Source organism: Acomys russatus, chromosome 29, assembly GCF_903995435.1.
Source record: "Acomys russatus chromosome 29, mAcoRus1.1, whole genome shotgun sequence".
NCBI classification, from domain to species: Eukaryota; Metazoa; Chordata; class Mammalia; order Rodentia; family Muridae; genus Acomys; species Acomys russatus.
Window position 1 is genome coordinate 5,523,215 of NC_067165.1, and position 26,256 is coordinate 5,549,470.

The 26,256-nt window shown below is 51.8% G+C and overlaps 1 protein-coding gene across 4 annotated transcripts in view; it reads left to right on the plus strand.

Moving 5' to 3' along the window:
* The window catches only part of Ssbp3 (single stranded DNA binding protein 3), a 141,138-nt gene that overhangs the window by 80,210 nt on the left and 34,672 nt on the right, over window positions 1-26,256 (plus strand). For all 4 annotated transcript variants that reach the window (XM_051171999.1, XM_051172000.1, XM_051172001.1 and 1 more), the window contains exon 5: window positions 22,005-22,094. In XM_051171999.1, coding sequence (XP_051027956.1) covers window positions 22,005-22,094 — 90 coding nt within the window. The remainder of the gene's footprint in view (window positions 1-22,004; window positions 22,095-26,256) is intronic.

Consider the following 26,256-nt stretch of genomic DNA (forward strand, 5'->3'; position numbering starts at 1 on the left):
GGAGGGAGAAAGGCAGATCCAGAACTGCAGATCTTCAGAGTCCACCCCTTTTGAGCTCTGCCCAGCAGACCTGCTTCCCACCCTGCCGCCCTCCCTGTGGTCTGGACCCACCCTGCCTTGTAGATTGCAGCATTAGGGAGCTACTTACCCCCCATTAAAACTGGGAGGGCCAGGGAGGGAGGAAATGGGCTAGGGTGTGTTGGGAATGTTTTAGCTAATGCAGGGAGTGCTTTTAAAAGGCAGGTAGAAAAAAATTCTTTTTCTTTATAGATCAATTAAAAAACCTTCCTTAAAATGAGCCCCTGGGAAGGTGTGTCAGTAGACTCTTGTTTTCTTATGTCCCCGACTCTGCGCCTCCTTCCTAACAGAAAGCCCTAAGAAATTTCTATCCGAGGGGACCAGTGTTTTTAAATGCCAGGTAGTGACCAAGGATGGGGAGCTTTATCCCAGGAGGGTGTGTGGACTGTGACTCCCCAGGGCCATACAGCCTTCTGGCAGCAGCAGGCACGAAGAGGGGCATCTCATCAGAGCCAGGCAGATGGTGTTCACCTGCTCGGGACACGCTCCCTGGTGCTGGGGCCCTTGGAGTTGCTGAGATAATGACAGACAGCTGCCAGCCCTGGACCCGGATCTGCGGGCATTCAAAGGCGCAGACGTGTGCGGGGAGAAGGGGCCAGCCCAGGGCCTCCCCACCCGCCAAGTCCTGCTTTTGTTTTGAGAGTTGTGAGCCCCTCCTTTCCCACACCAACATCCGAGCAACAAGAGCGTTTTAATGGAGGACAGTTCTGTTTTGTCAAGTGTGACCTGGCCTTCCCTTTGTCTGGCCTCCCTTCTTTGTGCGTGCCTGCGGCGGGTTTTGTTCTGAGGGCTAAAGGAGCTGGACATGGATTTGGTGTGTTCCTGGGGTTTTCCTTTCTCTTTCCCTTTTTTGGCAGCAGCTAAAGCTTTTGGTTATTTCTGAGTGCAGGACAATTGGGGAGTTGGAGATCCAAGGCCACTCCAGTGCCTTTGAGTCCCTGAGTGGTGTCAGCAACAGTGAGTGGCAAAGAAGCCAACTTTCTGATGGCCTGGAGATTTCTCGGCTCATTGTATATGTGTGTGAAGGACAAAACATTTCTCATGGCCTCAAGTCCTAATAGGGGCATTTGCCCAAATATCCTCAGAAGGCAAGACTGGCTGTCTGCAGCCAACACTCTGCCCTCTAGCTGTGCTGAGGAGATTACCAGGCTATATTCCTCCTTCCATGCCAACTAGGTCTGTGCTGGCCGAAGTTGCCTGGACCCAGCTCCATCCAGTGTGGGCGCTCTGATTAGCGCGCCGCTCGGTATTGGATGTGACTGCCCTCAGGGCAGGGCTCAAGCCTGACTCCTTCAGGCTAAGACTCAGGTCAGTTCAGCAGAAGAGTGGTGTTAATAAGATTATAGGATCAGCTTGATCATCGTAAATGCTCCAGTCGGGTGTCCTGATTGTTCACCTGTGCTGGTACCTCCGACAGTTGTCCTCTGTTGAGTCAGTGGAGCTGCGTTCCATGTGTGCCCCTTAGGGCTTGTCAGAAGAGCACTATAACTCAGCTGCAGTGATGGTTCAGGCCAGCATTTCATCTCTGTCTCAGATTATTCTAAGCTTGTGATATTTGTCCTGCACGGGCCTCCAGACAGAAATTGTCCTTTATCACAAGTTGTTAAAGTAGTCTTTTTCTTTCCTCTTTTTTTTTTTTTTTTTTTTTAAAGATTTATTTATTTTTATGTGCATTGGCTTTCTGCCTTCATGGCTCTGTGCGGGTGCCAGATCCTCTGAACTGGAGTTACAGACTGTTGTGAGCTAGTTGCCATGTGGGTGCTGGGAATTGAGCTCCAGTCTTTTGGAAGAACAGCCAGTGCTCTTAATCTCTGAATCAAGGCTATCTAGGTCCACAGCATAAGACCCTGTCTCCAAAAGAGAAAACAAAACTGAGTTTTCAAAACTGTCCTTGAACGAGTCCCTGACGTCCTAGAAATCCTCTTCTTTTTCCTGTAGTTACTGAGGAACATCTTTGGTGAGACTTGACTGGTTTTTGGGTAGAGGTAAGCTTGAGAATGTCATCAAATGTATTTTTCTTTTCTTTTCTTTTTTTTTTAATATTTTATTTAATTTTAATCTATGTGCATTAGTGTGAAAGTGTCAGATCTTGGAGTTACAGACAGTTGTGAGCTGCCATGTGGGTGCTGGGAATTGAACCCGGGTCCTTTGGAAGGCAGTGCTCTTAACCACTGAGCCATCTCTCCAGCCCCCCAAATGTATTTTTCACATGCACACACACGCACTCAGCACACGTGTGCAAGCCTATACACAGTGTGGTCTGATGACAGCCAGTAAGTGTGGGCTTCAGCTGGGGAGCAGCTAGAGTGCTGTTTGATCTTTGCTCTTTAGAACCCCAAGGTGCAAGGTGCAGTCAGGAGTGATTGGTGGTCCTAGCGGAAAACACAGTAGGTAGGCAGTGCCACAAAATAACCAGTGACAGTCCTTGAGAAGTGTCAGGGTCCCGGCCCTGCCTCCTAACATAGCTTCCCCATTCATTTCGGGAGTGACCTAGGTAAGAATGAAGATGGCTCTGGCAGTTTGTTTGTCAGGCTGGTTTAAAGTAATTCAGCACCTGTGAGTTATCAGCCTGGTGTCCTGGCCTGAAATGCTCTGCCTGTTTGGACTTGCAGCCTTGCAGGTCCACAAGTAGATGCGCCCTTTGACACCAGCCCAGGACTTAGCTGAACCAAAGTGTGTTACCGTATTGTTCCTATTCTTACTCAGCAGCCTGTGTGTCACATCCCCTGCCTGTGGGCTCTGTGCTAGCCTGACTTGGTTCTATGGGAACCCAGGAGAAGGGTGGATGGCTCGACGAAAATATGAAATGAACCAGGCTGCTGCCAATCTGGCTAGAAGAGTGCCAGCAGGCAGTGACACTAAAGGGTAAGTTTGGGAAGGGGTGCTGAGGAATATATGTCACGTTCCACTGGGACATGGGTCAGCATACTGGCACATAGGAAGGCTGGTGAGCTGTCGTGGGAGAAGACAGTCATAGAAGCAGTTTGCAGGTAAGAGCAGCTGGCTTGGAGGGAAAGTGGCAGCAGAGGAGAGAAACCTGCTAGGCAGAGAAGCGCATGTGGGTTCTTCCCCTCTGTGGCGCATCTTCCCCAAGAGCATCCAGACTTACACACACTTGCTTCCGTTCTAAGAGCATGTGTGGCCATGTGGCTGCCCAGGAAGGGAATTTTCTGCTCTCCACATCTAAGCTGTCATTTCCTAGGCCATGGAATCTGAAAGCAGGAAATCTGAGCCTCTAGGATGTGTTCAAGGCAGGTGCCGGGTCCCCTGAAACGTAGAGTTACACTGAAACAAAGGGACTTCTGCTATTCAACCTCTATTGCTCCCTTGGGAAGGAGGGAGGGATCTTTCCTTCTCAGACATGCCGGTACATGGTCCCAACATTTCAGGAGACTGAACTAGGGGAGTCCCAGATTTGAAGGCAGCCTGGCCTACGTATTGAGACTGTCTTAATGACAACAAACAGGCGAAATAGCCTGCAGTCCCATGAGTTCACTCCTTCACAGTGGTGGCGGCACTGTTGTTTTTCTGGGTGTTGTGAATGTAATTATTGACAGCGCCCACCCTGCTCAGCCTCCAGCCTGACGGCGTCCCCTGCCTCCTGGCAAGTCCAGGGCAATACCTGGCTGTGGTGATGGCTGGATGAACAGTGACCTGTAGTTGCCCTCTCGCTGCTTGCTCCTGACACTTGGAGGTTGCCTAGAATGACCTGTTCCTCTGGAGCCCCGCCTAGTCTTCCCTCTCTCATGTACCCCAGTACCCCAGTCCATCTGCGTTGCCTGGCCAGTGTCTTTCTCTCTGCCAGAACACACTTTGCCCTCAGAGCGTGCCCATGGGCAGCCCCATGTAGCAAGGCTTCCAAGAAGGACCAGCAGTGAGAGGCCGGCCTGCTTGGGGTTGTTTAGCCCTGCACCTTAGGTGGGTGGCCTATACTCACTGTGCACTTAGCAATCTGTACTTGCAAGTGGTCAGAGAGCAGAAAGAAAAGGTATATGCAGAGGCTTCGCCTATTAGAGCGTTTGGTACTGAGAAATCCTGGCGGCCTTGTATGTGAAAATACTGAGCCAAGGCCTACCTTGGTGCCAGGATCTGTTCTCTGCTTCTGGAGCTAGATACCAAAGTGGGTGCTATCAGGCGGCACTAGGGTGGCATAAAGGGTTGTCTGGCATAAGAACAGGCCACAGCAGGAACAAGGAAGAGGGAACAGTAGTTAGGAGAGCCTCTGGGTGAAGGAGTCTTCTTTGCGCTCTTGGACAGCACCAGCACCCCATGGCTCTGGTTGGAGCCCTCTGTCCTATGTGCCTGTGGTGTGTAGCACGGTGTACCTCACTCCTGTCTCTAATTGTGTGGTACAGTGTGTACCTTACTGTATCAGCATATAATACTGTTAGCCTGGCAGTTACCTTGTTGGCTAATTGTTTCACACATTTATCTTGTCTTTCCTGCTGCTCCTTCTGAGAAACAGGTACTGTTTCTATGAGTCTGATCTCTGCCCAGGGCCCAGTGGCTAGGGTGTGGCCTGGCCTCAGGGCCCGGGTCTAAGTTCTGTGTTGGCCAGGTGGATTTGATCTGTGGCCTTCTGTTGCCCACAAGCTTGGTCTTTGAGCTCCTTTTAGCCCTGCTGATCTCTACTGTAGTGACTACGCCTTTAGGTTAGGGTCTTTCTGTTCTCGGAGTGGCCAGGCGTCACTCCTTTGTTCCGCAAGAGTGGCCACTGAGGCTAAGTGTTGGAAGGCACCGATGAATGAGACATATGGGAGGTTTTTTGCTCTCAGGGGTCTAAAAGAGAAGGAAATAGGTACCCGAGACACAACCTGCACATTGTTCTTTGTTGGGAGCCACATCTACCCAGTATATATTAGACATTTTGCACAGCCCCACCTGTGCTGTGGGATACCAGTAAGCACTGGCGATGCCTCTAGTCCCGTTCTCATACTCAAAGCTAGAGAAGGTAAGTAAATGTATATCCATTCTCTTAGGAGTGTATTCTCACACACGTGTTGCTTTGGGGTGAGCAACAGGCACAGAATATGGGCCTGCACCCTCTGCTCATCAGAGCCCTGAGAGACTCCAGAGAGGGGTACACAAAGTTTTTGTGCGTCCCACCCTAGACAGTGACCCAAATCTGAGGTGTTTGTTTAAATTCTTCCTTTTTCATATATGATTTGGAGGAGAGGCTGAGCAAGATTTTAAAGCTAAACCAGATGAAGGCAACACCATGGGTGTCTGGGAGCAGGGCAGCCCCGGGAGCATGTGGCTGGGTCACCCCTTATAATTATACCTCTGCAGGGAAGCCGCCCCCCCCCCCCCGAAGCCAGGATGGGGGAGTGGGGTGGGGTGCCTGGCTTCCCATCTGCTCAGCCCCACTTGGCTCTGAATGGATTAGTTCTGTTTGGGTTAGAGCTTACTGTTGTGTGTGCTCTTCAGCCCCCTCCCGTGTGTTCTCTCCCTCACCCAGATGCCTGCTCAGGACTGTGAGCTTTAGGAGCAGAGAGCGTCCCCGTGTGGGTGAGAGAATTGTGAAGTGGCCATTATCCAAACAGGAGATGGAGACAGTGGCACTCAGCTTTCTATTCTTCTGGACCCCCAGGAAGTGTCATTGTAGATGGAGTGTGATGAGGTGTCAGGACCCCGTGGAGCTGAAAGGGAGCGTAGTGTAGACATGGAGGGAGCAGTGTGGTCTGTACAAAGGAGCACCGCCCGGAACCCGGTGCCCTGTAGGTTAGTTTGTGATGCTAAGCCGAAGGAGATGCGACTGCTGATGGTTTTCTGTGACTTTCTTTCACACGAGATTTGTGAGTGGGCACTAATTCTTTCTGGCCAGATGGTCCTTAGTGAGGTTTCTATTGAAGGGGAACCATTGGCACAAAATTACTATTATGGGCAGTGTGACAGGAGGGTCCGCCCTGACCTTGGTTTAGTGACCCCCCTGAGTCCCTGCTTTCTCAGTCTGTCGAGTGGAAATACTCATCTCTGCCCTGCAGGAGTTAGGAAAAGCAAAAGTAGATAAAGTGTAAGCTCCTCAGTGACCCCTCGGTGGACACTAGTGTTCCCGGAGGTGTCAGCCTCTGGTAAGCCATGCCTATCGCGTTGGGCATTTGGGTTGTTGGAAGTGTTGGTAGAAACTGTTTGAGTTGCTGAAGGAGTTCAGGGGAGCTTCAGTAGGGTGCAGCAGCTCTTCTCTGAGATAAAGAAATGTGCCATAAGACTCTACAAAGTTTCCTGGGAGTGAGTGGACACTGTAGGCAGCGTTGGAGCCTGCATTCTAACTAGAGACTAGAAATCTCACACATGTGGAACAATTAGAGAGAAATAACAGATGGTGTCTGATCAGATGTCACCGCGCTATGAAGCTCTCCCAGACTGCTCCTCCCCGAAGGAGAAAGAACCCTTCCTTTTCTCTGGTGTCCTGGGCAGGACAGGCCTGTGCAAAGCTGTATCGCATCAGTTGTAATGGGCCATTTGTGCAACAGCAAATGTTTACTGAGAGCCTCCGTGTGCCAGGGATCTCCCTGGGCCTTCCTCCTGTCTTTGCTGGCACCTCTGCTGGGCCCAGAGCTGAGTTAACTTAGGACTTTCCACTCCCAGGGCTGGCAATGCTTACAACTCATGTGATTTTTGCGTTCCCAAACAGCTCTTTGCAGGCCGCCTCTGACACCCTGCTTCCCCAACCCTGGGGAGGGCAGCCCTCTCCTGAGTAGCTTTCCTTGGAGCTGGTGAACTGAGAGTAATCTTTGGAGACTTTTGGCCAGCCTACAGTAGTTCAGGAAGGCTCTTCCTCCTTGAGGACACCTTCCCTTGCCCTCCCCTGTCTGTCTGTCTGACTGTCTATCCGTCTGTCTTGTCTGTCTGTCTGTCTGTCTATTTTGAGATAGTGTCAGACTAGTCCAGGCTGGCCTAGAACTATGTAACCCAACTTTGTCTCAAACTCTCAAGTGTTGATGTGAACTGATCAGATAAACTCCTTCTGGTATTGGGTTCTGAGAGTTTTGAAGTTTCTTTTGCAAATAAATACTTTAATGTGCTAGACTCTTAGCAAGGCTAGAGAGATATAGAAGATACTGCTTGCTTCCTAGGATATCTTGGTCTAGGGTAGTGGTCCTCAACCTGTGGGTCATGACCCTTTGGGGGGGGGTCTCATCAACTATCCTGCATTTTAGATATTTGCATTATGATTCATAGCAGTAGCAAAATTACAGTTATGAAATAGCAATGAAATAATTTTATGGTTGGGGGTCACCACAGCATGAGGAACTGTATGAAAGGCTCACGGCATCAGGAAGGTGGGGAACCACTGCTCTAGAGGGAGAGACAGCTGCAGCTGGTGTTGATAGTGTCTGCGGAACCTTGCCACTGACCCCCAAGAGTCCTGGGAGAAGGGCTGCCTTAGATGGCTGCCTAGCGAAGCAGCGTTATGTGAACCTGAAAGAGAAAAAGGGCATCAAGTGGGTGCCTGAGAAGGCTGAGAGTGTAGGGCACTCCAGGGTGTGGGATAGCCTGCAGACCTGTTCCAGCCCACGGGCAAGGGACCCTGTGAGCATCAGGAGCCAAAACTGAGTTCAAATCAGGCTCCATGCCGACAAGGTGTCAGAGGGCCGCCGAGGCTGATTCGGTGCACTGGGGAGCAAGCTAGTGATCCAGGGTTGCTGCTTCTGGGGAAAAGAGCAGGAATAAGACAAGCAAGCTGACTGGCATGGGGAGTCAGGCTCGAGGTGTATGTCTTGGTAGTGTGGGGATGACAGGAACCCTAGATGGTCCAAACCCTTGGAGTATTTAGTGGTTGGGAGGCGTGCCCACAGCCCCCTCACACACAACATTGGCCCAATGGAGAGCTGTATTTGTACACCCCCATGACTGCTACCTTTGTTTCCAGGGGTTGGCGGCTCAAGCGTGTAGGGCAGGGTGCTCCCTTCTTGGCAAGTGAAGTGGAAAATGCCAGTGTCTTGCAGTGAGTCTCAGTGGGTGTGGGATTGGGTGTGTATGTGTACTCGGCTGGGCGTTCCTCCAGCGTCTCCCTTGGACAAGGCATGCATGCTAGCCTGGCTGGGAACCTGCATGGAGCTCTTCCCTTATAAAATGCTATTTTCCTTATACCTATCCATGACACCAAGCATAAAGCCCCAGCAGCCCTGAGCCCCTATCACACCCCGGGTGTGTGTGTGTGTGTGTGTGTGTGTGTGTGTGTGTGTGTGTGTGTGTGTGTGTGTGTGTGTGTGTGTGTGTGTGTGTGTGTGTGTGTGTGTGTGTGTGTGTGTGTGTGTGTGTGTGTGTGTGTGTGTGTGTGTGTGTGTGTGTGTGTGTGTGTGTGTGTGTCTTGTTATTTTGGATCCACTGCAGAATTTTTCACTGCTGCCAAGTTATTTTCTTAGGATATTTTTAGGCAAAGTGAGATAATCGAGAAGGAGGCCACATGTATTTGCGGGGGTGTTTGCATAGGACAGCTGTGGTGTTTTGGGGGCCGGGCCTTCCTCACCCTTTCTAATACACTTGAAGAGAGTCTTATAGCGTTTCCTCCTCTTGCAGGGGATGCATGGGCGGGGAGAGTGGTTGATGAACCTTCTCTTACAGAGATGAAATGCAGCTGGCTGTCCTCCCAGCACACCTACCGATGCCTCCTTCCCACAGAGGGAAGTATCCGCTCAAGGCCACAGAGAGCTGGGTGGGGGCGGGGGTGGAGTGGGATGAGCTCAGGTGGGAGGGGCAGGTGCTGTGAGTCTGAAATCTGCCAGAAGGGCAGGCACCTCCTGGGTAGCATGGGCTTGAGCACGCACCCTGTGAGGCATGAGTAAACGCACTCTGTGGTCTCAGGGACAGCATCAGCCACCCCCTGCTCTGCACCCCTACTAGAATGCCTCCATCCTTTTCTTTGTAGATTGGCTGCCTCTTGAGTTTGAGTGTGTGCTGTCCACATGGTGAGCTGGATAGAAAACTAGAGCAGAGAAGTCCCCTCTGGCCGCCCAGGATGTGATCAGCTTACACAGGCCCGGATGCCGCTCTTCTGCATTAAACCCAGGACCTCCATCTGCACGATGGAGGCAGCGTTGATGAGATTAGAAGGCTGAACCAAGAGGCCAATTAGATCTGAAGCTGTACCTGTTTGGGCAGCTGTCTAAGCCCTGACCTGCACCCAGAGGCATGCTGGAGACTCTAAGGAGCCTGGCCAAGGGAGAGGGCAAGGCCAAAAGTAGCCTCACCACTTATGCCAGGAGTGCCCAGACCTGGTTGTAGTCAGGGCACGGGAGAGAAGTGATAGGACATTTGGTCCAGGGGCTCTCAGAGCCATGGCCTTGCGAGCTCTGTGCAGCCTTGCAACATGAGCAGCAGTTAACGTGAGCGTCCTGTTGTATGGCTTACAAAGCCAGAACTAGGTGTATATCCTTTGTTTATGTGAGAGTGAAGGGGATAGGAGGGTCCCAGGGACAGCCTTTTTTAGGTTTTCTCAGGAGAGGTGTGTCTGTGCCTAGCCAGGAAGAAAATTCCATCCCCTCTTGGGCAGGACACTGAGCTGGCAAGATGGGCCATAAAAGAAAAGAAGCAGGAGCTTGTTGAGGGGTGAACTGAGCAGTCTCCCCTGATGTCTACAGAGAGTCAGCCTCAGAGTGAGGGGTTCTGTGCCTGTGCTTCTGACTCACAGAAGCTGGGGAGTTTTGGGGATGGTGCTGGGAGCGCTAAAGATCTGTTCTTCAGAGCATCAGAGAGTGGCAGCTGTTAAAGGTGTGTGTCTGTGGAGGACTCGATTCACAAACACAGGCCTCTCCCTTGGGTGCAGCAGAAGCCATGCAAGTCCTGGGTTGGGGGGGCAGGCAGGGGTTATAAGCCCCTTTCTAGAGCCAGGCAAGGCACAGACATCTTGGGAACCCTGCTTTTGACTTGGTATTTGGGCCAAGGGGCCCTCCATCTCCTTCCTGTTACGTAGCTCTGGATTGAGTTTCTGAAGGCCTGTCTATGCCTATGTCCAGGGTTAATTAAAAATTCTCATCCTGGGTGGAGACCGGGGCTGTGAGCAGAATTAGACAAAAATCAAAGGAAAACAACACACATGAGGGCAGTTTTGCCACAGATCAGGGAGCTTGGTCATCTGTCAGGTCCCAGTGTGCTGCTCTGGGTTTCAGGTTTCACAATGGAGCAGACGCAGGATTCAAGTTTGGATTGCTCCAGCAATCTGGTCCCATCTTCCAGTAACCAAGACTGTGACAGGGAGTGAGGAATCTGTAGGAGTGACGCTATGTTTGCCCCTGTTGACATTTGGGCTTATGCAAGTATGTTCTGTTCTTTGAGGTTTCATGTTTATGAAGACTAAGGAAGGAGGATCCCCCGCCCCCCCAGAAGGGCCAGGCTGAGCATATCCAAAGGCCTCCTACCTTGGTTACCAGAGGGAGGGGAAAAGACAAGGGATGTGTCCCCAGTCATTTGATGTTTAGTGTTTATCACATGTGGCAGACGCTGAGACCTGCTTTGCCTTTTCGGAGCCAGAAGTCTGCAGGAAGGAAGTCTCTCACCCAGTCTTGAGGCCAGCTAAGAAATACTAAGGTGTTATCTAGAGGAGTCTCACACAGGGTCGAAACAGTCTGCTCAGTGCCCGGGGCAGCCTGAGAGATGCATTGGCACGGCAGGGAAGTGGACGTTCCAAGTAGATAAGAGGTCATGGCGTGTGCAAAAGCTGGGCACGAGCAAGATTTCCCTATGGTTTCAAGTGAGAGACCGAGACAAGGAGGAGGATGGAATGGGAGGAAGAGAGGTGACGATGAGTTCACAGCCTTTCATTATCCCTGGATCTGCTTCTCAACGGCCTGCATCCCGGGTGTCTCGCAGGCCAAGGCCAATTGCCTACCTCTAATAGCTGAGCAGCAGGGGCTGCAGAGCCACCCTGAGTTCAGTGTGGTCTCGGCTTTGCTTCCCACAGCCCACTGCCGTGTCGTTTCCTGTGTCTCGCTGGGCTTCCCCGCGAAAGGGACAGCAGTGGCAATCGGCGTGTTCTAATGTTGAGCTCTAGGTTATAGGCCTGCTAGGTTATTTGTGTTCTTCTTCTGGCCTGGAAAGCAAGATGGTGAAGGTGGGTATTGATAGGAGACTGGGAATTCTCTGGAAGATGGAAGGGGGGGGGTGCGGAGGGAATGGGGGAGCTTGTTGAGCAGAGGATATGAAGGTAATGGCTTTTAGGGAGGGGGCCTGAGAACTGGATTTTGAGTTGGCACCGTCCCAGATGCAGTTAGCACAGGGAGGGGTCAGCATGGGCTGCGAGCCTAGTCGCTAGCCTCCCTTCCCTCCGTGCTTCATTGTGTTTGGCAGGCAAGACTGAGGGAGCAGGCACATGACGACGTATGGCAGTGTATCTCTCCCAAGCTAGCTCAGGCCTTGCTCTGTGATGCTTGTCTCTTGTTCTGGGGGCTTAGAGGATTCAGCTGTGGCCAGTGGTCTCAGGCTTGCCCAGGGACTCCGCTGCAGTGGAGCGTGCTGTCTGGGAGTGGGCCTCTGCGCAGTCATCCTCAGCTCCGCCCAGCCCAGGGGCAGCACCTACCTCTCTTTACCATTCCCAGATTCCACAAGCAGTCCGCAGCTTCCCTTGGTTCCCCTGTGAGTCCCATGTGACAGTGACTGTTTGGGCCAGTGGAACAGAAGGGTCTCATTCAAGAACCCCTTGGCCTTGAGCCTGTCTGAGTATAAACAGCAGCCTTTGCTTTGCCCAACTGGGCCAAGAACAGGAGAGACAGACCAGCCTCATCAGTCCACAGAGAACTGAGTTCCCTTCCTGCACCCCATCTCTGAAGCATGGCCCTCATGCCTTCTGGAGCAGGGAGTGACAACAGGAGTAAAGCTTCCTGAAGTCACCCCACTCTGCTCACGGCCTCTGTACTTGGGCATATAATGCTTTCCCAAGAGAGCTGAAGACGGCTCTATAGTTGTCATAAGGGGGAGAGTCAGCGGTGGTTGTCGCTGTACTGACGTGCCCGGTGACTCTAGGGCATGTGGTCTACCTAAGTCATTTGGTAGCAAGGACTCAGCTAGCAACAGCAGTGGCCAGGCATTCTCAGTTCCCAAGCTGGGGTATGCCTGGGCACAGTGTCCTGACATGTATGGGGCTGTGTGCATACACACGCACATGCGTGTTGGAGCATCTGGTTATTTGGACGCGGCCTAGCGAGAAGTTAGAGGAAGACGAGAGTCTTGGGGTTTGACCTTATGGATGTGGTAACTATTCCTGAAAGGCAGCATTTCTGCGGGAATTTTATTTACCCAAATAATATTCACTGAGACAGCATCTTCTCTGCTCTGCCCCATCCCTGAGAAGACAGCTGGCTAATTTAATAAGGAATTAACAGTCAGGTGTGACAAGTGCTGTGATGAGGAGCACTTGGAGGACGAAGGGGCATCGCTAGGCTGAGAAGAGGAGAGCATGGGGTGGGGGCAGTCTTACACAGGTGGTTGAGCAAACACGTCAAGTGCGAGCAAGGCTCTTGGCAGCTGGGACCAGGTCCTGAAGCATGTACGTGATAGCAAGCCATCCTTTGCCAAATGGAACCTAGAATCTGACTTGTTGGGCCTTGGTGAGGTCTTGTGAAGAGCATTTATTTTTGTGATGTCAGCACCTTAGTGGTGGGTGGGTGAGCGCAGGCTGGCCCCTCCTCTATGGGAAAAAACCTTATGTGCCAGAATAGATGAGATTTCTGAGTCCGAGAACTCGTGAATCCCTTCCGAAGTGCAGCTGGCCACCTCTCGCCTTTCCAGGTCGGGACTTCCGGTGTACACTTTGGCAGGTCTCACTAACTGTCCATCATTGTCTGTGTCTGGAGGCTCTGGACCCTTTATTGGGATAACAACAAGAAAACACTCTAGGCGTGTCAGATCCAAATTCTGGCCATTAGACAAAAGCCAGCATTCCTCAGGGATTTGTGAATCCAGTTCTCATCCACCAAAGGAGCCAGTTTCTTCATCAGTGGCTGAAGAGACAAATGGCTCTTTGCTGCCTGTTGGTGTACCAGTCCACATGCTGGCCTCCACACTCCCTCGGTATCACAAATACTCATCCCATATTTAGGGTCCATGCTAGCATCCTTACCTTAAACTTCATCTCATGGGCTCCCCCCGCCCCCAGCTATGCCCCCTCTCTTGGTCATCTCTCTTCCTCTCTTGTGCTCTCCACACACACACACCCCCCACCCCCCCCCACCCACCCCCCCACACACACACCGCCGCCAGGTTCATCCTGCTGGCTGTGTTCGTCTACCCCGTTGAGTCTGCTGCTTTCCTCTCTCCGCTGGAGACTCTACCAGACGCCTCTGGTGGTTCTCTTCCTTAAATCTACAGTAAAACGACCTTCCGCTTAGCCATATTTTGGACCGGTCATGTCTTCAGTTTATACATGGTGTACCTGACAGATCCCCAAAAAGTATCCACAGAGAGCCCTCAGTGACAGCCTCCAGGCCAGGGCTGTGTCCAGGACGGAAGTAAGAAGTGAACTGGTGGTTTGTGGTGGGAGCCTGGCCCCTTGGCATCGCTTTGGAAGCGGACCCGTCAGCCTCCTGAAGCGAGCCTCCAGGGCGAGCTGTGCTCTAGAGTAATGCCGAACAGGAAGGAGTGTGGGGCTCCTCACAGCTGACTCCTGCAGAAACAGAATTTGAGACATGTGGAATGGCTGTTTGGCTTCTAAGGAAAGCAGGTACCAGAGCTGCTTCCTTTCCTGTACTCTCTCTCCTCCTCCCTCCTACACACAGTGGATCCTCAGGGATCAACGTAGCCCTCTCTTCAGTGCTCCTTTTTTTAGTTTGTTTGGCGCCCTGAACAGTTGGGAAGAGGGTGACAGGACAAGTCTCTTAGGTTTAGCCCAGTACAGCCAACTGAATACTGAATGACTGGTCTCAAAGGAAATTGACTGGCTCAGTGTAGGGTCTGAGAGTACTCCCTCACAGCGTGGATGCCCACAAGGGAGGGCCACGTGGAGTGTGTTGGTGGTGTGATGTTCCCAGCAGCGTGACTTAGCTCTGGAATATTCTCACTCCATGTGACCTCAGGGGTGACCCCTTAGCCCCGTCATTCTGCAAAGCAAGAGCTTAGGGCTCTGAGAAGGCCAGAGCGGCCTTATTCTTGGTCTCCCGCCTGTTTCTGTCAGTTCGCACGGAGCGAAACTGCAGGTGCTGAGCTCTTTTATGTCAGTCTGAAGATAGATAGAGCGGAAGAAATTTGGACTTTGAAGTGAGATCCACCAGGTTTGAGTCCTAGACTGCTACTTCCTGGCCTGCCATGCAGCCTGGGGCAGGTCAGCTCTCTCTTTCTCTCTCTCTCTATGTAACTCAGGGAAGATAATACCTCAACTGTAGGACTGTTGAGAGGATCAGAGATAAGCACATAAAAGGCCAGGCATTAGGAGGTACCTGTTAACATGTCAACTGTTGCTGTCCCGTATGTCACCTCCAGGGGAGTAGAGACTTAGCCTAGGAGCCTGGAGGCCCCATCTGTAGGCTCCTCACTTTGCAGCTTAGTGTCCAATTTAGACTTCTGCCCTCCTGCTCTGCTGATGACAGCGCCTGGCAGATTCTTGGGAGCTGGTTTTGAGCCCCCTGACAAGGCCCTCCACCTTCCATGTCTCTGCCTATGCAAGAGACAGACCTGAGCTGCCGCTGGGAGGGCCATCTGCACGGCCTCCCACCTGGCAGCTGGGCTGGAGGGCTGCTAGAGTGGACAGTGGAGGGCACTCTGAGTGCCCAGCTCCTCGTGGTGTTGTTTGGTCCAATTTCCTTCGCATTGTGACCTACATCATTCTTTATTTGCTAAACCCTCTGAGCAGGCAGCAGTAATAAATCAATTAATGACTCCGATGAATCGTTTAATGGCTGACAAAATAACACTAAAGCCAACAGCTTGCATCTCTCCAGCAGTACCAAAGGACGTTGGTTGACGCAGGGTGGGGGGGACGAAACAGAGACTGTTAGCAAAATTAGCCCAATTAGTGGTGCTTTAGAGGCTTAGGAGGCATCTGCTCAGCTCTGAGCTTGCAAGTGGGGAGTAGGGCCATGCGCGGGGGATAGCTGTGTGAACCACGGTGGGTGCCTCCTCGCTGCTTCTCCCAGTCCTGTTGAGAGATCCCAAGGATTCTAGCCCACTCCTCTACACAGAAGAAGCTGGATTTGAGTTGTATATCCCTTCCCCCCGCATACTGTTAGCTTCTTGGCTTTGATATAGGGACCCCGGTGAACTTTTGAGACTGTGCAGTCATCTTGTCTCAGCAGAGGACGAGGAAAAATGACTCTGAGCCTACTAAATTGAGTGCCAGCTGAGGAGGTATGGGCTCCCATCCTTGAAAGATGTGTGGAGGACTTTGCCTTTAATAATTCCTTTAAAACTCCAAGTAAAAAGTTCCTAGAGGCAACGGCTTCTGTTCACTGTGCACCTTGGTCCCGGCAGGATTAAGTTGTCATTGGAACTGAGCTCGTATGCGGGTCCACGCCAGGGAATTTTCCACTCTCAGGAGCAACTGCCAGGAGCCTTCTTGTTAAGGAGCTGTCACTGGCCTACTATGACATGTTTGTGGTTGTAAGTAGCTCTTTAAGACAGCAGGCAGCGTGTGCATGTATGTATGTGTGTTTTGCTAATGGCGTAGCCCATCTTTTTTAAGACAAAAATGATCACTGTATGAAGAGCATGCTGTTGACCTGGTGCGTGCTGTTCCTCCAGGGACACTGCTCTCCCTCAGCCTCCCCAGCCATGTGTGCATGGTGCAACCCATGCCGTGGCCTCACAGAGGAGGGCACCCTGGCTAGGGTCCAAGGCACAACCAGGTAGCATCAACCTGGGACTCCACCTCTTACCATGAGGCACCCTTTGATTCAGTTCCCAGAATAGCCTGGTGGGTGGGCCAGCCTGTGGTACGGGGCGGGGGGGCCCTCAGCCTGGGGCACAGGAGCCCCCTCTTAGCCTGGAGAAGCCAGTTTCTCTTTCTTTTGAAAAGGACTTCCCTCCCTCCCTTCCTTCTTTTTTGAGATTGGGTTTCTCTGTGTAACCTTGGCTGTCCTGGACTGGCTTTGTAGACCAAGCTGGCCTCGAACTCACCGAGATTCGCCTGCCTCAGCCTCCCATTCTGAGGTGGCCACTGAGGAGAGACTACTTTCTAGAAGTGTGACTTCTTCACAGCCGACTTCATCTTCTTTCCCTTGAGTGCCCAGCCCCTTCTGACACACCTGTGCGGGTTCACGGACTCTGCTGCTCACACTGTGCTGTGTGTCGGTGGTCCCAGCTACTCAACCAAGGCAGGAGGATTTCTTGAGCTCAGGAGTAGGAATTCAAGGCCAGCCCGGGCAACATAGTGAGAGCCTCACCTCACAAATGAGCATACACAACAAACTCAGAAAACTAGGCCTGCCTGTCATCCACTTCTGTGTCATGCTTTGCACACAGACTTCTTTCTAGGTGGCCAGCAGTCATCCATCCCCAGAGCGGGAGGCGCCATGGTTTTAGCCCACTGGGGTATTGCCTGTTGTCGGGGATATTACCTATTCTGAGCTCAAGGCCTCAGAAAGGTCTTATGGGCCTCTATTTTCTTATGTGCAGCAATAGATTACAGAAGGGCTGAGAGTGCAGGGCAGTGTAGCCATCCTGGGCCTGGGCAGCAGTTGCCCTCTTATGTGAAGGAACCCCCCTCATGCTGGGTAAAGGAGGGGGAGCCTGTGCCCACCCCTGTCTGGAGATGGGGTGAGTCCCAGCTAGACACAGCACTGTGGGAATTTGAGCCCGGTGCAGGGAAAGAGGGTTAAGATGTCAGCAGTTAATCTCCTGCTGCATCTTCGAGGCCTGCTGTCCTGCAGGGCCCTGACTGGAGCACCACCTCTTCCTTAAAGCCGCCCTGATCCCCCTAATCCCTGTTTCAGCGCCTGCCTGCAGCACCTTTCCCCGTCCCTCAGTTCTCTGTCACCACAAGTCACTTCATCTCTTAGACCTTCAAGGCAACACCCGCACCGTGTTATCTCCCTGCCTATGGCTGCGTACTGGCCACCGGTGTTTGCTGAGCACACCTGATGTATACAGCCCAGCAGCCCCTTTTCCTTCCCACTGGCCTCATTTCTCCTTTCCAGGCCGGCCAGTTGCAAGTGAGGTCCACAGGCTCTTTGTGTGGATCTTACCTTCTCTGACGTCCAAACACCGTTGCACTCCCTACTTCTTGGCAAATGGCCCTCTCTGAAGTAGAAGGTCACCCTCCTCGGGCATGTTCCGAACACACAGGTGACCTCAGTCACAATGAATTGTGATTATTGGACAGTTTAATGATGTGCCTGCTGTTTCTTTTCATGGGCCAAAAAGTACCCAGTTTTTCTTGGGAACTGCAGGGCCTGCTGCGAAGACTGGTCCTTGGGCTTCCTGATTCTGAGATGGGACATGTAGGGACTAAGGTTAGACCTAATTATTAACTGTATGACTTTTAAGACTCAGTCTCCTTACAGATTAACACAGAAATGACAGCTTCCTGGGATGCTGGGGCTAAATACGTCTCCCCCATCCCCCACCCCGACCCCCAACCCTACCTCCTCTCTTGGTCTATGGGATCAGAGTGAAATGGTGCTTTGCTTTTCCGTCTGCTGAGGGGACAGGGCATGTGCTGATCTACCTCCTCTGAGCTTCATGGCTTTTTTCTTCTGTGTTGTAACCTTCTCTTGGTTGCTTGGATGAAAGGCTCAGGTGTCACTGGGACGACAGAGCCCTCAGCAGCCTTGTGTGCCACATACTCACACTTGCAGGCCTGTCCAAGGATCATGGGGGCGGGTGGTTCTGGCCAGAGCTAAGCACTGAGGACCCTTGTTCCAGGGTTCTTCCATGAAGTTCCCAGGATAGCCCTAGGCGGTAGGAGGCGATATAGCAATCTCATTTGCTCTGTCACTAGCGAGCAACCCAGGTTACCCCGCCATCACCCCCAAGGCACCCTGGGACATAGATCAGGAGGCTTTGTGTAGCTTGTTCTGTCATAGGGCCTAGAACCATTCCTTGGCGCCAGGCAGATGTGTTCACCCTCTTCTCATTGGCCAGTTGCAGCCAGGGACCCTATGTCACTGGGACTTGTTCTCGACACTGGTTGGTTTTGTCTCTTTATTATAGATCAGCGCTTTGACTTGTCTGAGCTGCAAAATTTGAATGCCATGTTCCGCCCAAACCCACCGTCCTGTGCTGTGGCCTGTGTGGAAGACCAAGGGGCCATTTCTTTTGTGCATCTTGCGTTGCCACTGCTCTGGCTGGGTGCCGGCATTCTCTCCAGCCTTTGAACTCCCACAGTGCATCTTTAGTCCGTCAGTATTGCTGGGGTGCACCAGGCTACCCCAGGGCTCTGCACAGACTCATGGGGAATTGTTTGCTGGGAGAAGCACGGGTCTCCCACTCTACCCAGGGGCCATTTCTGACAGGACCACACCTCCCTTTGACACTTTCATTTCTCTGGCCATATCCAGGACACACCTCCTGCCCCCCTGTGCCGCGTGGCCCCTGGCTTGGGTTTCAGTCAAGGAAGGTTTGCTGTTGGTGGTTTCACACGTGGTTAGGCCGCTGCATGCCAAGGCCTGCGAGCTGGGAAGGGCAGGCAGGGAAGAACTTGTAGAACAAAGTACTATTTTTGCAGCCTTGTAAATGGGCCGGGAGTTACTGGCTGAGCCGGGAGAGTCCGGGGTTCATTGTCCACTTACAAAAATAGATATTTATTTATTTTATGGGGGGGAGGCACTACGGCACGCATGTTGAGAGAATGGATTCTTCCTTTACTCTTTGTGTGGGTCCTGGGGATCGGTCTTAGGTCATCAAGCTTGGCAGCAAGCACCTTTACCTGTTGAATCATCTTAACCATCCATGAATATTTGACTTTTTTCATTTTTCCTGCAACATTGATGGGCATAGCTATAGGAATCTATGAATATTTGTGTGTGTGTGCGTGCGTGTGTGCGTGCGCACACACACATGTTTTCTCCTTTGTCCATATGTTTATGCTAGAATGGGTGCTGGAGAGGAAGATGTAGGGTCCAGAGCCCATGTGCCAGGGCTCAGAGACAGACAGGCCTCGGGTGCTTCTTGATCTTTCATCTCTGGAAGGGTTAGATGCAGGGATGGTTGCCACTTAGTCCAGCTTGCGCTGCGGTTTCCAGCCTCCTCTTTCCAGCAGACCTTAGGAAGCAGAGTCGCCATGTGAGAAGGGACCTGAGTCTGATGAGAGAGAGAGGTCCTGGCCATTTAGAGCCAGTGCCCTTTCTGCCTTGACTCAGTGTGTGGGTGTCCATCCTTGGCAGCTGTGCAGTCTGCTGTGCTGTAGGCCTAGAGGATGGACCAGGCATTTGGGTTTGTGGAGAAGACTCACATGAGACGCTTTGTTGGTTGCTGTAATGGAACTCTCAGCGCTCGAAACCATGGGGAGAGGCCAATTCTTAGTAGTCCCGAAGCCGTCTGGCTCCAAGGTGGTTAGGTTTGAGCAGATCTTTGAATAGTAAAGTGATCATTTATTGACCACTTGCAGTATGCCTCACCTTGTGCTGGGTCTTGGGCATAGGTAAGCAGCCTCTGTGGTTAAGGTGTGGGAGGATGAGGGCAGGTCAGATGTAGACCCGGTCCCCTTGGTGATGATCTGTAAGAGCTTCTCCTGAGCACTCCCCTGTCTCTTAGCCTCTCAGCACCAGTTGCTGCTTTCCTACCCTTTTAAGTCTCCATTCTGGCCCCAGCTGAGGCACGGCAGAGCTTCTCAGCTTACCTGCTGGAGGAGGCTTAACGACAGAAGTCATCTCCTGGCCTCCAGCCTCTTCCTCATGGTTGAGGTGAAAGCCTTTGTTGTCTTCCATTGGGGGTTGGTGAAATGCTGAGCGTCCAGTCACTTAATTAGGACCATGTTTCCTCTGGCCTCTCACCCATCCTTAGTCCCCAGAAACACCCACCCACACCTGACTTCATAGGTAAGCCACATCGGAAAGGGAAACAGCAGTGTACTCACAGGTTCAGTCTTTCATTTAAAAGTTTGCCCCCCCCCCATGTTCTCCCACATTGTAACAAACGTCTCAACGTGTAAAAAGTCAAGTACCCAAATAACAAAGAAATTGAATGTTTTTCGGTGAAAGTAGAACTACAGTTGTCAGGGCTAGCCAGTTCAAAATGTAGTAATCCAAAGTGTTAGTCAAAATCCCTAAGATCCTATCAAGTTACCGTTGATTCCAGGTCTGCTAGTCAGCTGGGTAGTCGATGGAGTTGAGTGCGGTGCCTCTTCTGGAGGACCCCAAGAGATGCATGGGTTTCATCTTAGTCCTGGTGTCTTGTGGTGATCTTTTTGCTCCTGATGCAGAGTCATTGTTGGCTGTCCCAAAAAGTTACAGCTTAATCTTGTAGGCAGGAGATTCATTGTAAGTTCAAGACCAGCCTGGTGCAGTAGTGAGTTCTAGGCTAGACAGGGCTACATGGTGGGCGTGGGGGTGGGTAAGGAGGGAGATACTTATTTTCATAGAACTCTTAGCCACAGAGAAACAAAAACACAACTAATGGCTGATTCCCCTTGAATCCTCTTCCAGGTAGAGGTGGGACTGGGTATCTGTGTGTGTGTGTGTGTGTGAGAGAGAGAGAGAGAGAGAGAGAGAGAGAGTGTCTGTCTGTCTGTCTGTCTGTCTGTCTGTCTGTCTGTCTGTCTGTCTAGGCCTATGTCTGTAGACTGGGGAAGCAGATGCAGGCCTACAGTGTTTAGGGCTAGGCAGGATCTCTTTAGGGAGGTTCTGTGGGTTCCTTCATTTTGAAAATAACCTTCAGCCAGCTCATTCTGTTTACCGGGGACCTGCCAGGCACCCGCTCCATTACTGAGTCTTCACCCCTGCACCTGCAGGTCTTTCCCTGCCTGCAGACCTCAGCGCATCCCAGCACCTAGTCCCCACACTCTGACCACAGAGGTAGAATAAGGCACGAAGTCAGAGGCATGCCACATAAACAGTAGCGCTCTTTTGGTGGCCTGTTCATTCTCTTTTACCGATATGTTATTAGTGGGTGTCCACACTTCGATTTTATGTCAAGAGGAGGAAATAAGTGACTTCCTGGAGTGATGAGAAGGGGCCACATTCACATATAAGAGGGTGAGGGATAGAGTGTCATGTTCTGGGTCATGATGGAGTTGGGGGGACTAAGGCTGGGTGGAAGTGGCCAGGGGTGTGTGTGTGTGTTGGGGGGGGGGGGTTTAGCTTGTATAGGGAAAGCAGGGACAAACTCGCGGAAGAGACCTAGATCTGTGACTTCCTCAAGGTAGGGTTGTAGCATCTCAGCCTCAACTTTGCACATGTGAGTACAGAGTTGGGCGCACCAGCAAGCTGGACACAATTGTTGGAAGGTGGCTAGGTGGGGCATCTGATGTCTGCTCACCCCCGGGGGGCCTTTGTTGAGGCAGATGTACCAAGTGGAAGCCAGGACAGCAGCATTCAACAAGTGTAGCCCACAACTCACACTTCTCAAGAGGCGTTTGGGACTCAGTGAGGGTCAGAACACATAAGTCCTTTTGTTCTAACTTCGGTGTCTTCTTACTGCCCTGTCATCTATTCAGTAAGCTATGGGTATTTATTGACTGGCTCTGTGCACCATGTAAGCGATTTGGAGAGGTACCACTGTTTATGAATTGGTCCCCTGCTTCTTAGAGCAGCTGGTGGAAAGGCAAGGGGTGTTATCAATAGACACAGTGTACTGACTGCATCACCACTCTGCCAAGCACTACAGGAGTACTTTTGCTATGTCCCTATCCCACCACTCCAGCAGTGTGCCTAAGGGTAGACATTAACTCCTACCCCCCTTTTAGAGTTGAAGCAGTAGGGGCCCAGAGCTTGCCCAGTGGATGATACCTCTGCTGGGCTTTGCATAGAAAGTGGCCTTTGAGGAGGAAGAGTCTGTAGGGGATAGGGACCAAAGAGTGTGGTTGGATGTCTGTCACTGACCTCCCCGTTCTGTCTCCACAGAGTGCAGCAGCTGCCCCAAGCCCTGTGCTTGGCAACATTCCCCCCAATGATGGGATGCCCGGAGGCCCCATCCCACCAGGTTTCTTTCAGGTACGTGCTGGCCCGGGGCCCTGTGCTGGGCAGGCGGGAGGCGAGGAAGGCAAGAAGGCAGCTTGGTTTGCCATGGTTTAAATACAGTCACCTCATGCTGGTTGAGGCCTCACACCCTCATCTCATCCACTTCTCCAAGAGCCAGCAGAGGGGAAGAGAGAGCTGGGAAGGCTGTGGCAGCGCCCTTCTGTCCACCCTGCTGTGGTGGAGGTCAGGGCTTGCAGGCCACTGTGGAGCTCTCGTAAAACAGAAGGCGTATTCTTTGTCTTTCCCCCCTTTTAATGAGTAAACTGTCCTCTGTTTCTGTTCTGTTGCTACTGTCACCGTTGTTGTTTACTTTTCCTGTCCAAACTGCAAACCTTAGGCGTAACTAGAACAACACAAACCCCACCGTTCTGGCAGATCTCGACATCCTTTCGCTCTGGCTAACCACTGATTTTTTTCCCGAGTGCAATCATGAGCATCTGTGCCCGCACTCTGTCCGCCACAGGCAGGAGCGGATCCCACATGGGGTGGGGAGCTCCACCTTCCCCACAACACACCTTGCTGGTCTTTCTGGCAGGGAGGGTATGGGAGGTGTGAAATCGCCTTTCTGTTTTGTCAGTTGGGTGTGGCTACCACCCCCTCCATACTTCCTTTTCCATTCCTTCCCCTCCCCTCTGGTGTTGATCCCTCTTGAGCCAAGCTGAGACGGGGAGAAGTGCTGTGGCCTTAAGAGTGCTGTCAGCCTCAGCCTGCAGGGCAGTGCGAGAGAGGCTTTCCTGGTGGAACTCTTGATTGTGGCTTTGCCAGTTCTTTCAAGCCTGTCCTCACTGAGTTTGAGAAGTGCTTGGTTGTCCATGCCTTGTAAAGGGCAGGGCTCCTAGATAAAGCTGTGGAAGAGAGCTCTCAAAGGAAAGCCCAGGAATGCAGAGTTGGCCCAGTGGGGCCCCATGCACAGTGCAGGATGGGAGCCTTGGAGTCGTGAGCAAAGATAGGATTGCCACCGCATGGGGAGACACTTCCACTTTGCAAGATAGCACATTTTAGTTGATGGTAATTAAGGGAGGAGGGCCAGCACACATTACTCACTAAGAAGGGCATCGGTGAAATTTGCTCCTTCCCTAAAACAGAAAGAGCAGACTGCAGTGAGGAGAGATAGAGAGATGACAGTTCAGGGCCTCAGATGGCCACACGTGTATCTATGTGTGTTGCCAGCATACCACCAAAACTGGGGCTTTGTCCAAGCTATGGAGTCGGGGATGGCTTCAGGAGTCTTAGGGCAAGGCTGCAGACACAAGGAAGAGAGGCTGAGAGACAGCAGGAGCCTAAATACCCGGAACCTGTCAACCCAGGAAAAGCAGGAGCTGTGGTGTTTCTGTCCGTTACCAGAGAGGAGACAAGGATCTGGCCGGCCCCTACTGTTCTGCTCAATAGGTCTTTTTCTGCTTCACGTATCTCTGCACATGGTGTCACAGATGCCCTGATGCAGTCCAAGCCTGGCTTCTCTGCCTGGCCGACATAGCCCATCCAAGCATCACAACCACCGCGTGCCTGCTCTGGGTTTTCTAAGGAGAGCTGTGGCTTCTGGGTACCCACTACAGGCTGCTGTAGTGCGAAGTGGAGAGTAGACAATTGCGAATTGTTTGTTTGAACAAATTAAATACGTGTTTGCTTTTATTTTATGCGTGTGAGTATTTTGCCTGCATATTTATATGGACGTGCTCCGTGTATGTGTCTGATGGCAAGGAGGTCGGGGCACAGCACAGGATCCCCTAGATCCAGAGCTGTGCGTGGTTAGGAACCACTTGTGGGTGCTGAAAACTTAACCTGGATCCTTTACAAGAGCAACAGTGCTCTTAGCTGCCAAATGTCTTTTTTAAAAATAGGCCATTGACTTCTATTTTGGCCTCAGCCTAGGACAAGGAATGGGTCTGCTTGATATGTGGGCAGCGCCCAACTTCCTGCTTTGCTATGATCTTCCATGGTTGAACTCTAATTCCAGTCATACTTTGTGGGCCCTCCCCTCTGACGTTTGGGGGTGTGTGGTCAGAAAGCCCAAACCAATTCCTGCCCTTATTTAGCCACTGCCAGCCACTGTTAAACAGAGGTATCTTTTAGACTCTTGCCTTGAGATCATCTCTGTTCCCCAAGCAAGGCACTGCCAAGGGTTGGCTGGGTCATTCAAGAAGGTTCTGGTTCCAAAGCCTCTTGGCTCTCTCATGGACTCAGTTCGTGTTTCCTATTCCCTGTCAGTCAGATGAAAGGAGGCGGGGCAGGCCAGGCACGCCACATGGTGCTTGCTGTCCACGATGCTGACCACTTGGCCTGGGCCCCTGGGAAGAGAAAGGGTATCTCTCTAAAGGAGGAAGTGACGGCCCATTTCCGGGACAGATCATCTCCCAGCAGGAATGTTAAGGATTGATTGCCACCCTTTCCTGTCCTCAGGCAGCTACTCTGATATTGGAAGGAAAATAGAGATAATATCGAGGGTTTTATCTGTTGTCAACAATTGTACTTCTTCTCTTCGTGGCTGCAGCCTGGGCAGGTGGCTGTGCCACAGAGGATGGTGTCCTGGGAAGCCAGCCCAGGTGGCCAGGCCAGCTTTGCCCAGCCCTGTCCTGCAGTATCATATACCTTTTCCAAGTCAGAACTGTAACACCAGTTGGTTCTAAATTTAGAAGCCAGTGGGGCCTCCAGGGTGGTCAGGAGGGGGCAGCTGACCTGTTGCCTATGGAGGCTCCTCAGAAAATAGTGCACAGGACTGCCGGGCAGAAGTTAGGAGGTTGGGCCGACAATACAAGAGGCTTTGCTTGCTGTCCTTACTTTGGGCCCAGGTTTCTGAGATGGGCAGTGCTTGTCTGGACCTGTGGGATGATGTGACATGTGTCTGAAAAGGCCCTGACCAACCAACAGACGTAGCACCTGGCAGTACTAGAGTGGGGCACAGTAAACGTTGGAACTGTGGCGTTCACGGTACAGAACAGAGGCCTAGCCAGCCCTGAAGTGCTGACCTGGAATTCTGACCACACAAAGTCTGAGCGAAGGCCAGCTTCGGCATCCAGGACTGGCGCTCTGAAGAAGGGCACAGAGGACTTGGCTGTGTGCTTTCTGAATGACTTGGGCCAGTCTTCCCCGTTGCTGGCCCCTGGTTTTTCTCATCAATAGATTGATGCGGGCTGGACTGACTAGTCAGGTATCCAATTTGGATTTTCTGCTCTAAACCCAGATGGACTTTACACAATCAAGCAGTGGCAGTTTCCCCTCACAGCTTAACTCAGGCCTCACATCTGGCAAGCAGGTTAGCTTTGGCTAGGCTCATTGGCCTTCCCTTGGCCCCAAGGGAAAACTGTCCAGTAAAGATTTCTAGGGCCAGAAATGGACAATTACAGGAGAGCAGGGGTCCTAGAGCAGGGCACGTGGTGTAGAATGATTCTGTTGTTACTTTGTTTTTAAATTCCAGTAACTATTTTCAATTGTGTATTTTTAAGCATGCAGCTATTTTGCTCAATGATTCTGCCAGCGAGGCAGGGAGAGGGAGACTTAGAAAGGTGAAGGACTACTCCACATTGTCCAATTAAGTAAAGTTTGTCCTCAGAGTCCAACGTCTGGCTTCCTGGCTCCCAGTGTACGCTCCTTCCACGGGCCACTGAAGTCCGAGTGTAGGCGCCTGCCTGATTGTCTGAGAGAGGAAGGAGAGCCTATGGCTGTCTTCTTGAAATAGCAGCACATAAGTTTCAGCCAAAAACCAGATGGGGTTGCCCAGCAAACAAGTTCCACGGGAACCTACTAGCAGTGTTGGATGCACAGAGGACCAGTGCGAGTGTGGTCTATGTGGACTAGACATTCCAGTATGTCTGGTCCAGCGTGGTTGCTCATAGTCTGGAGGGAGAAGGGCAGTGATGCCATAGGGGCCCCGCAAAGGTCACAGGGTTGAAAGTTGTGTCTTCTGTGCATCAGTCCTGGGATAGCAGAGGGAACCAACTCTTTTTTATCAAAAGCTCAGCTGTGGAGACAAGTGATTGACGTTCCCTTGAAGGAGAGATAAGCCTGTTTTTGTTATGATCCCAAGTGTGGGATGGGGAATGGTCTTGAGAGAGAACAGGTGATGTTAATCCACTAGAAGGCAAACTACCTCATGTGGGAGCTTGATTGTTGCTAGCTGAAAAGATCCGTGAACAGA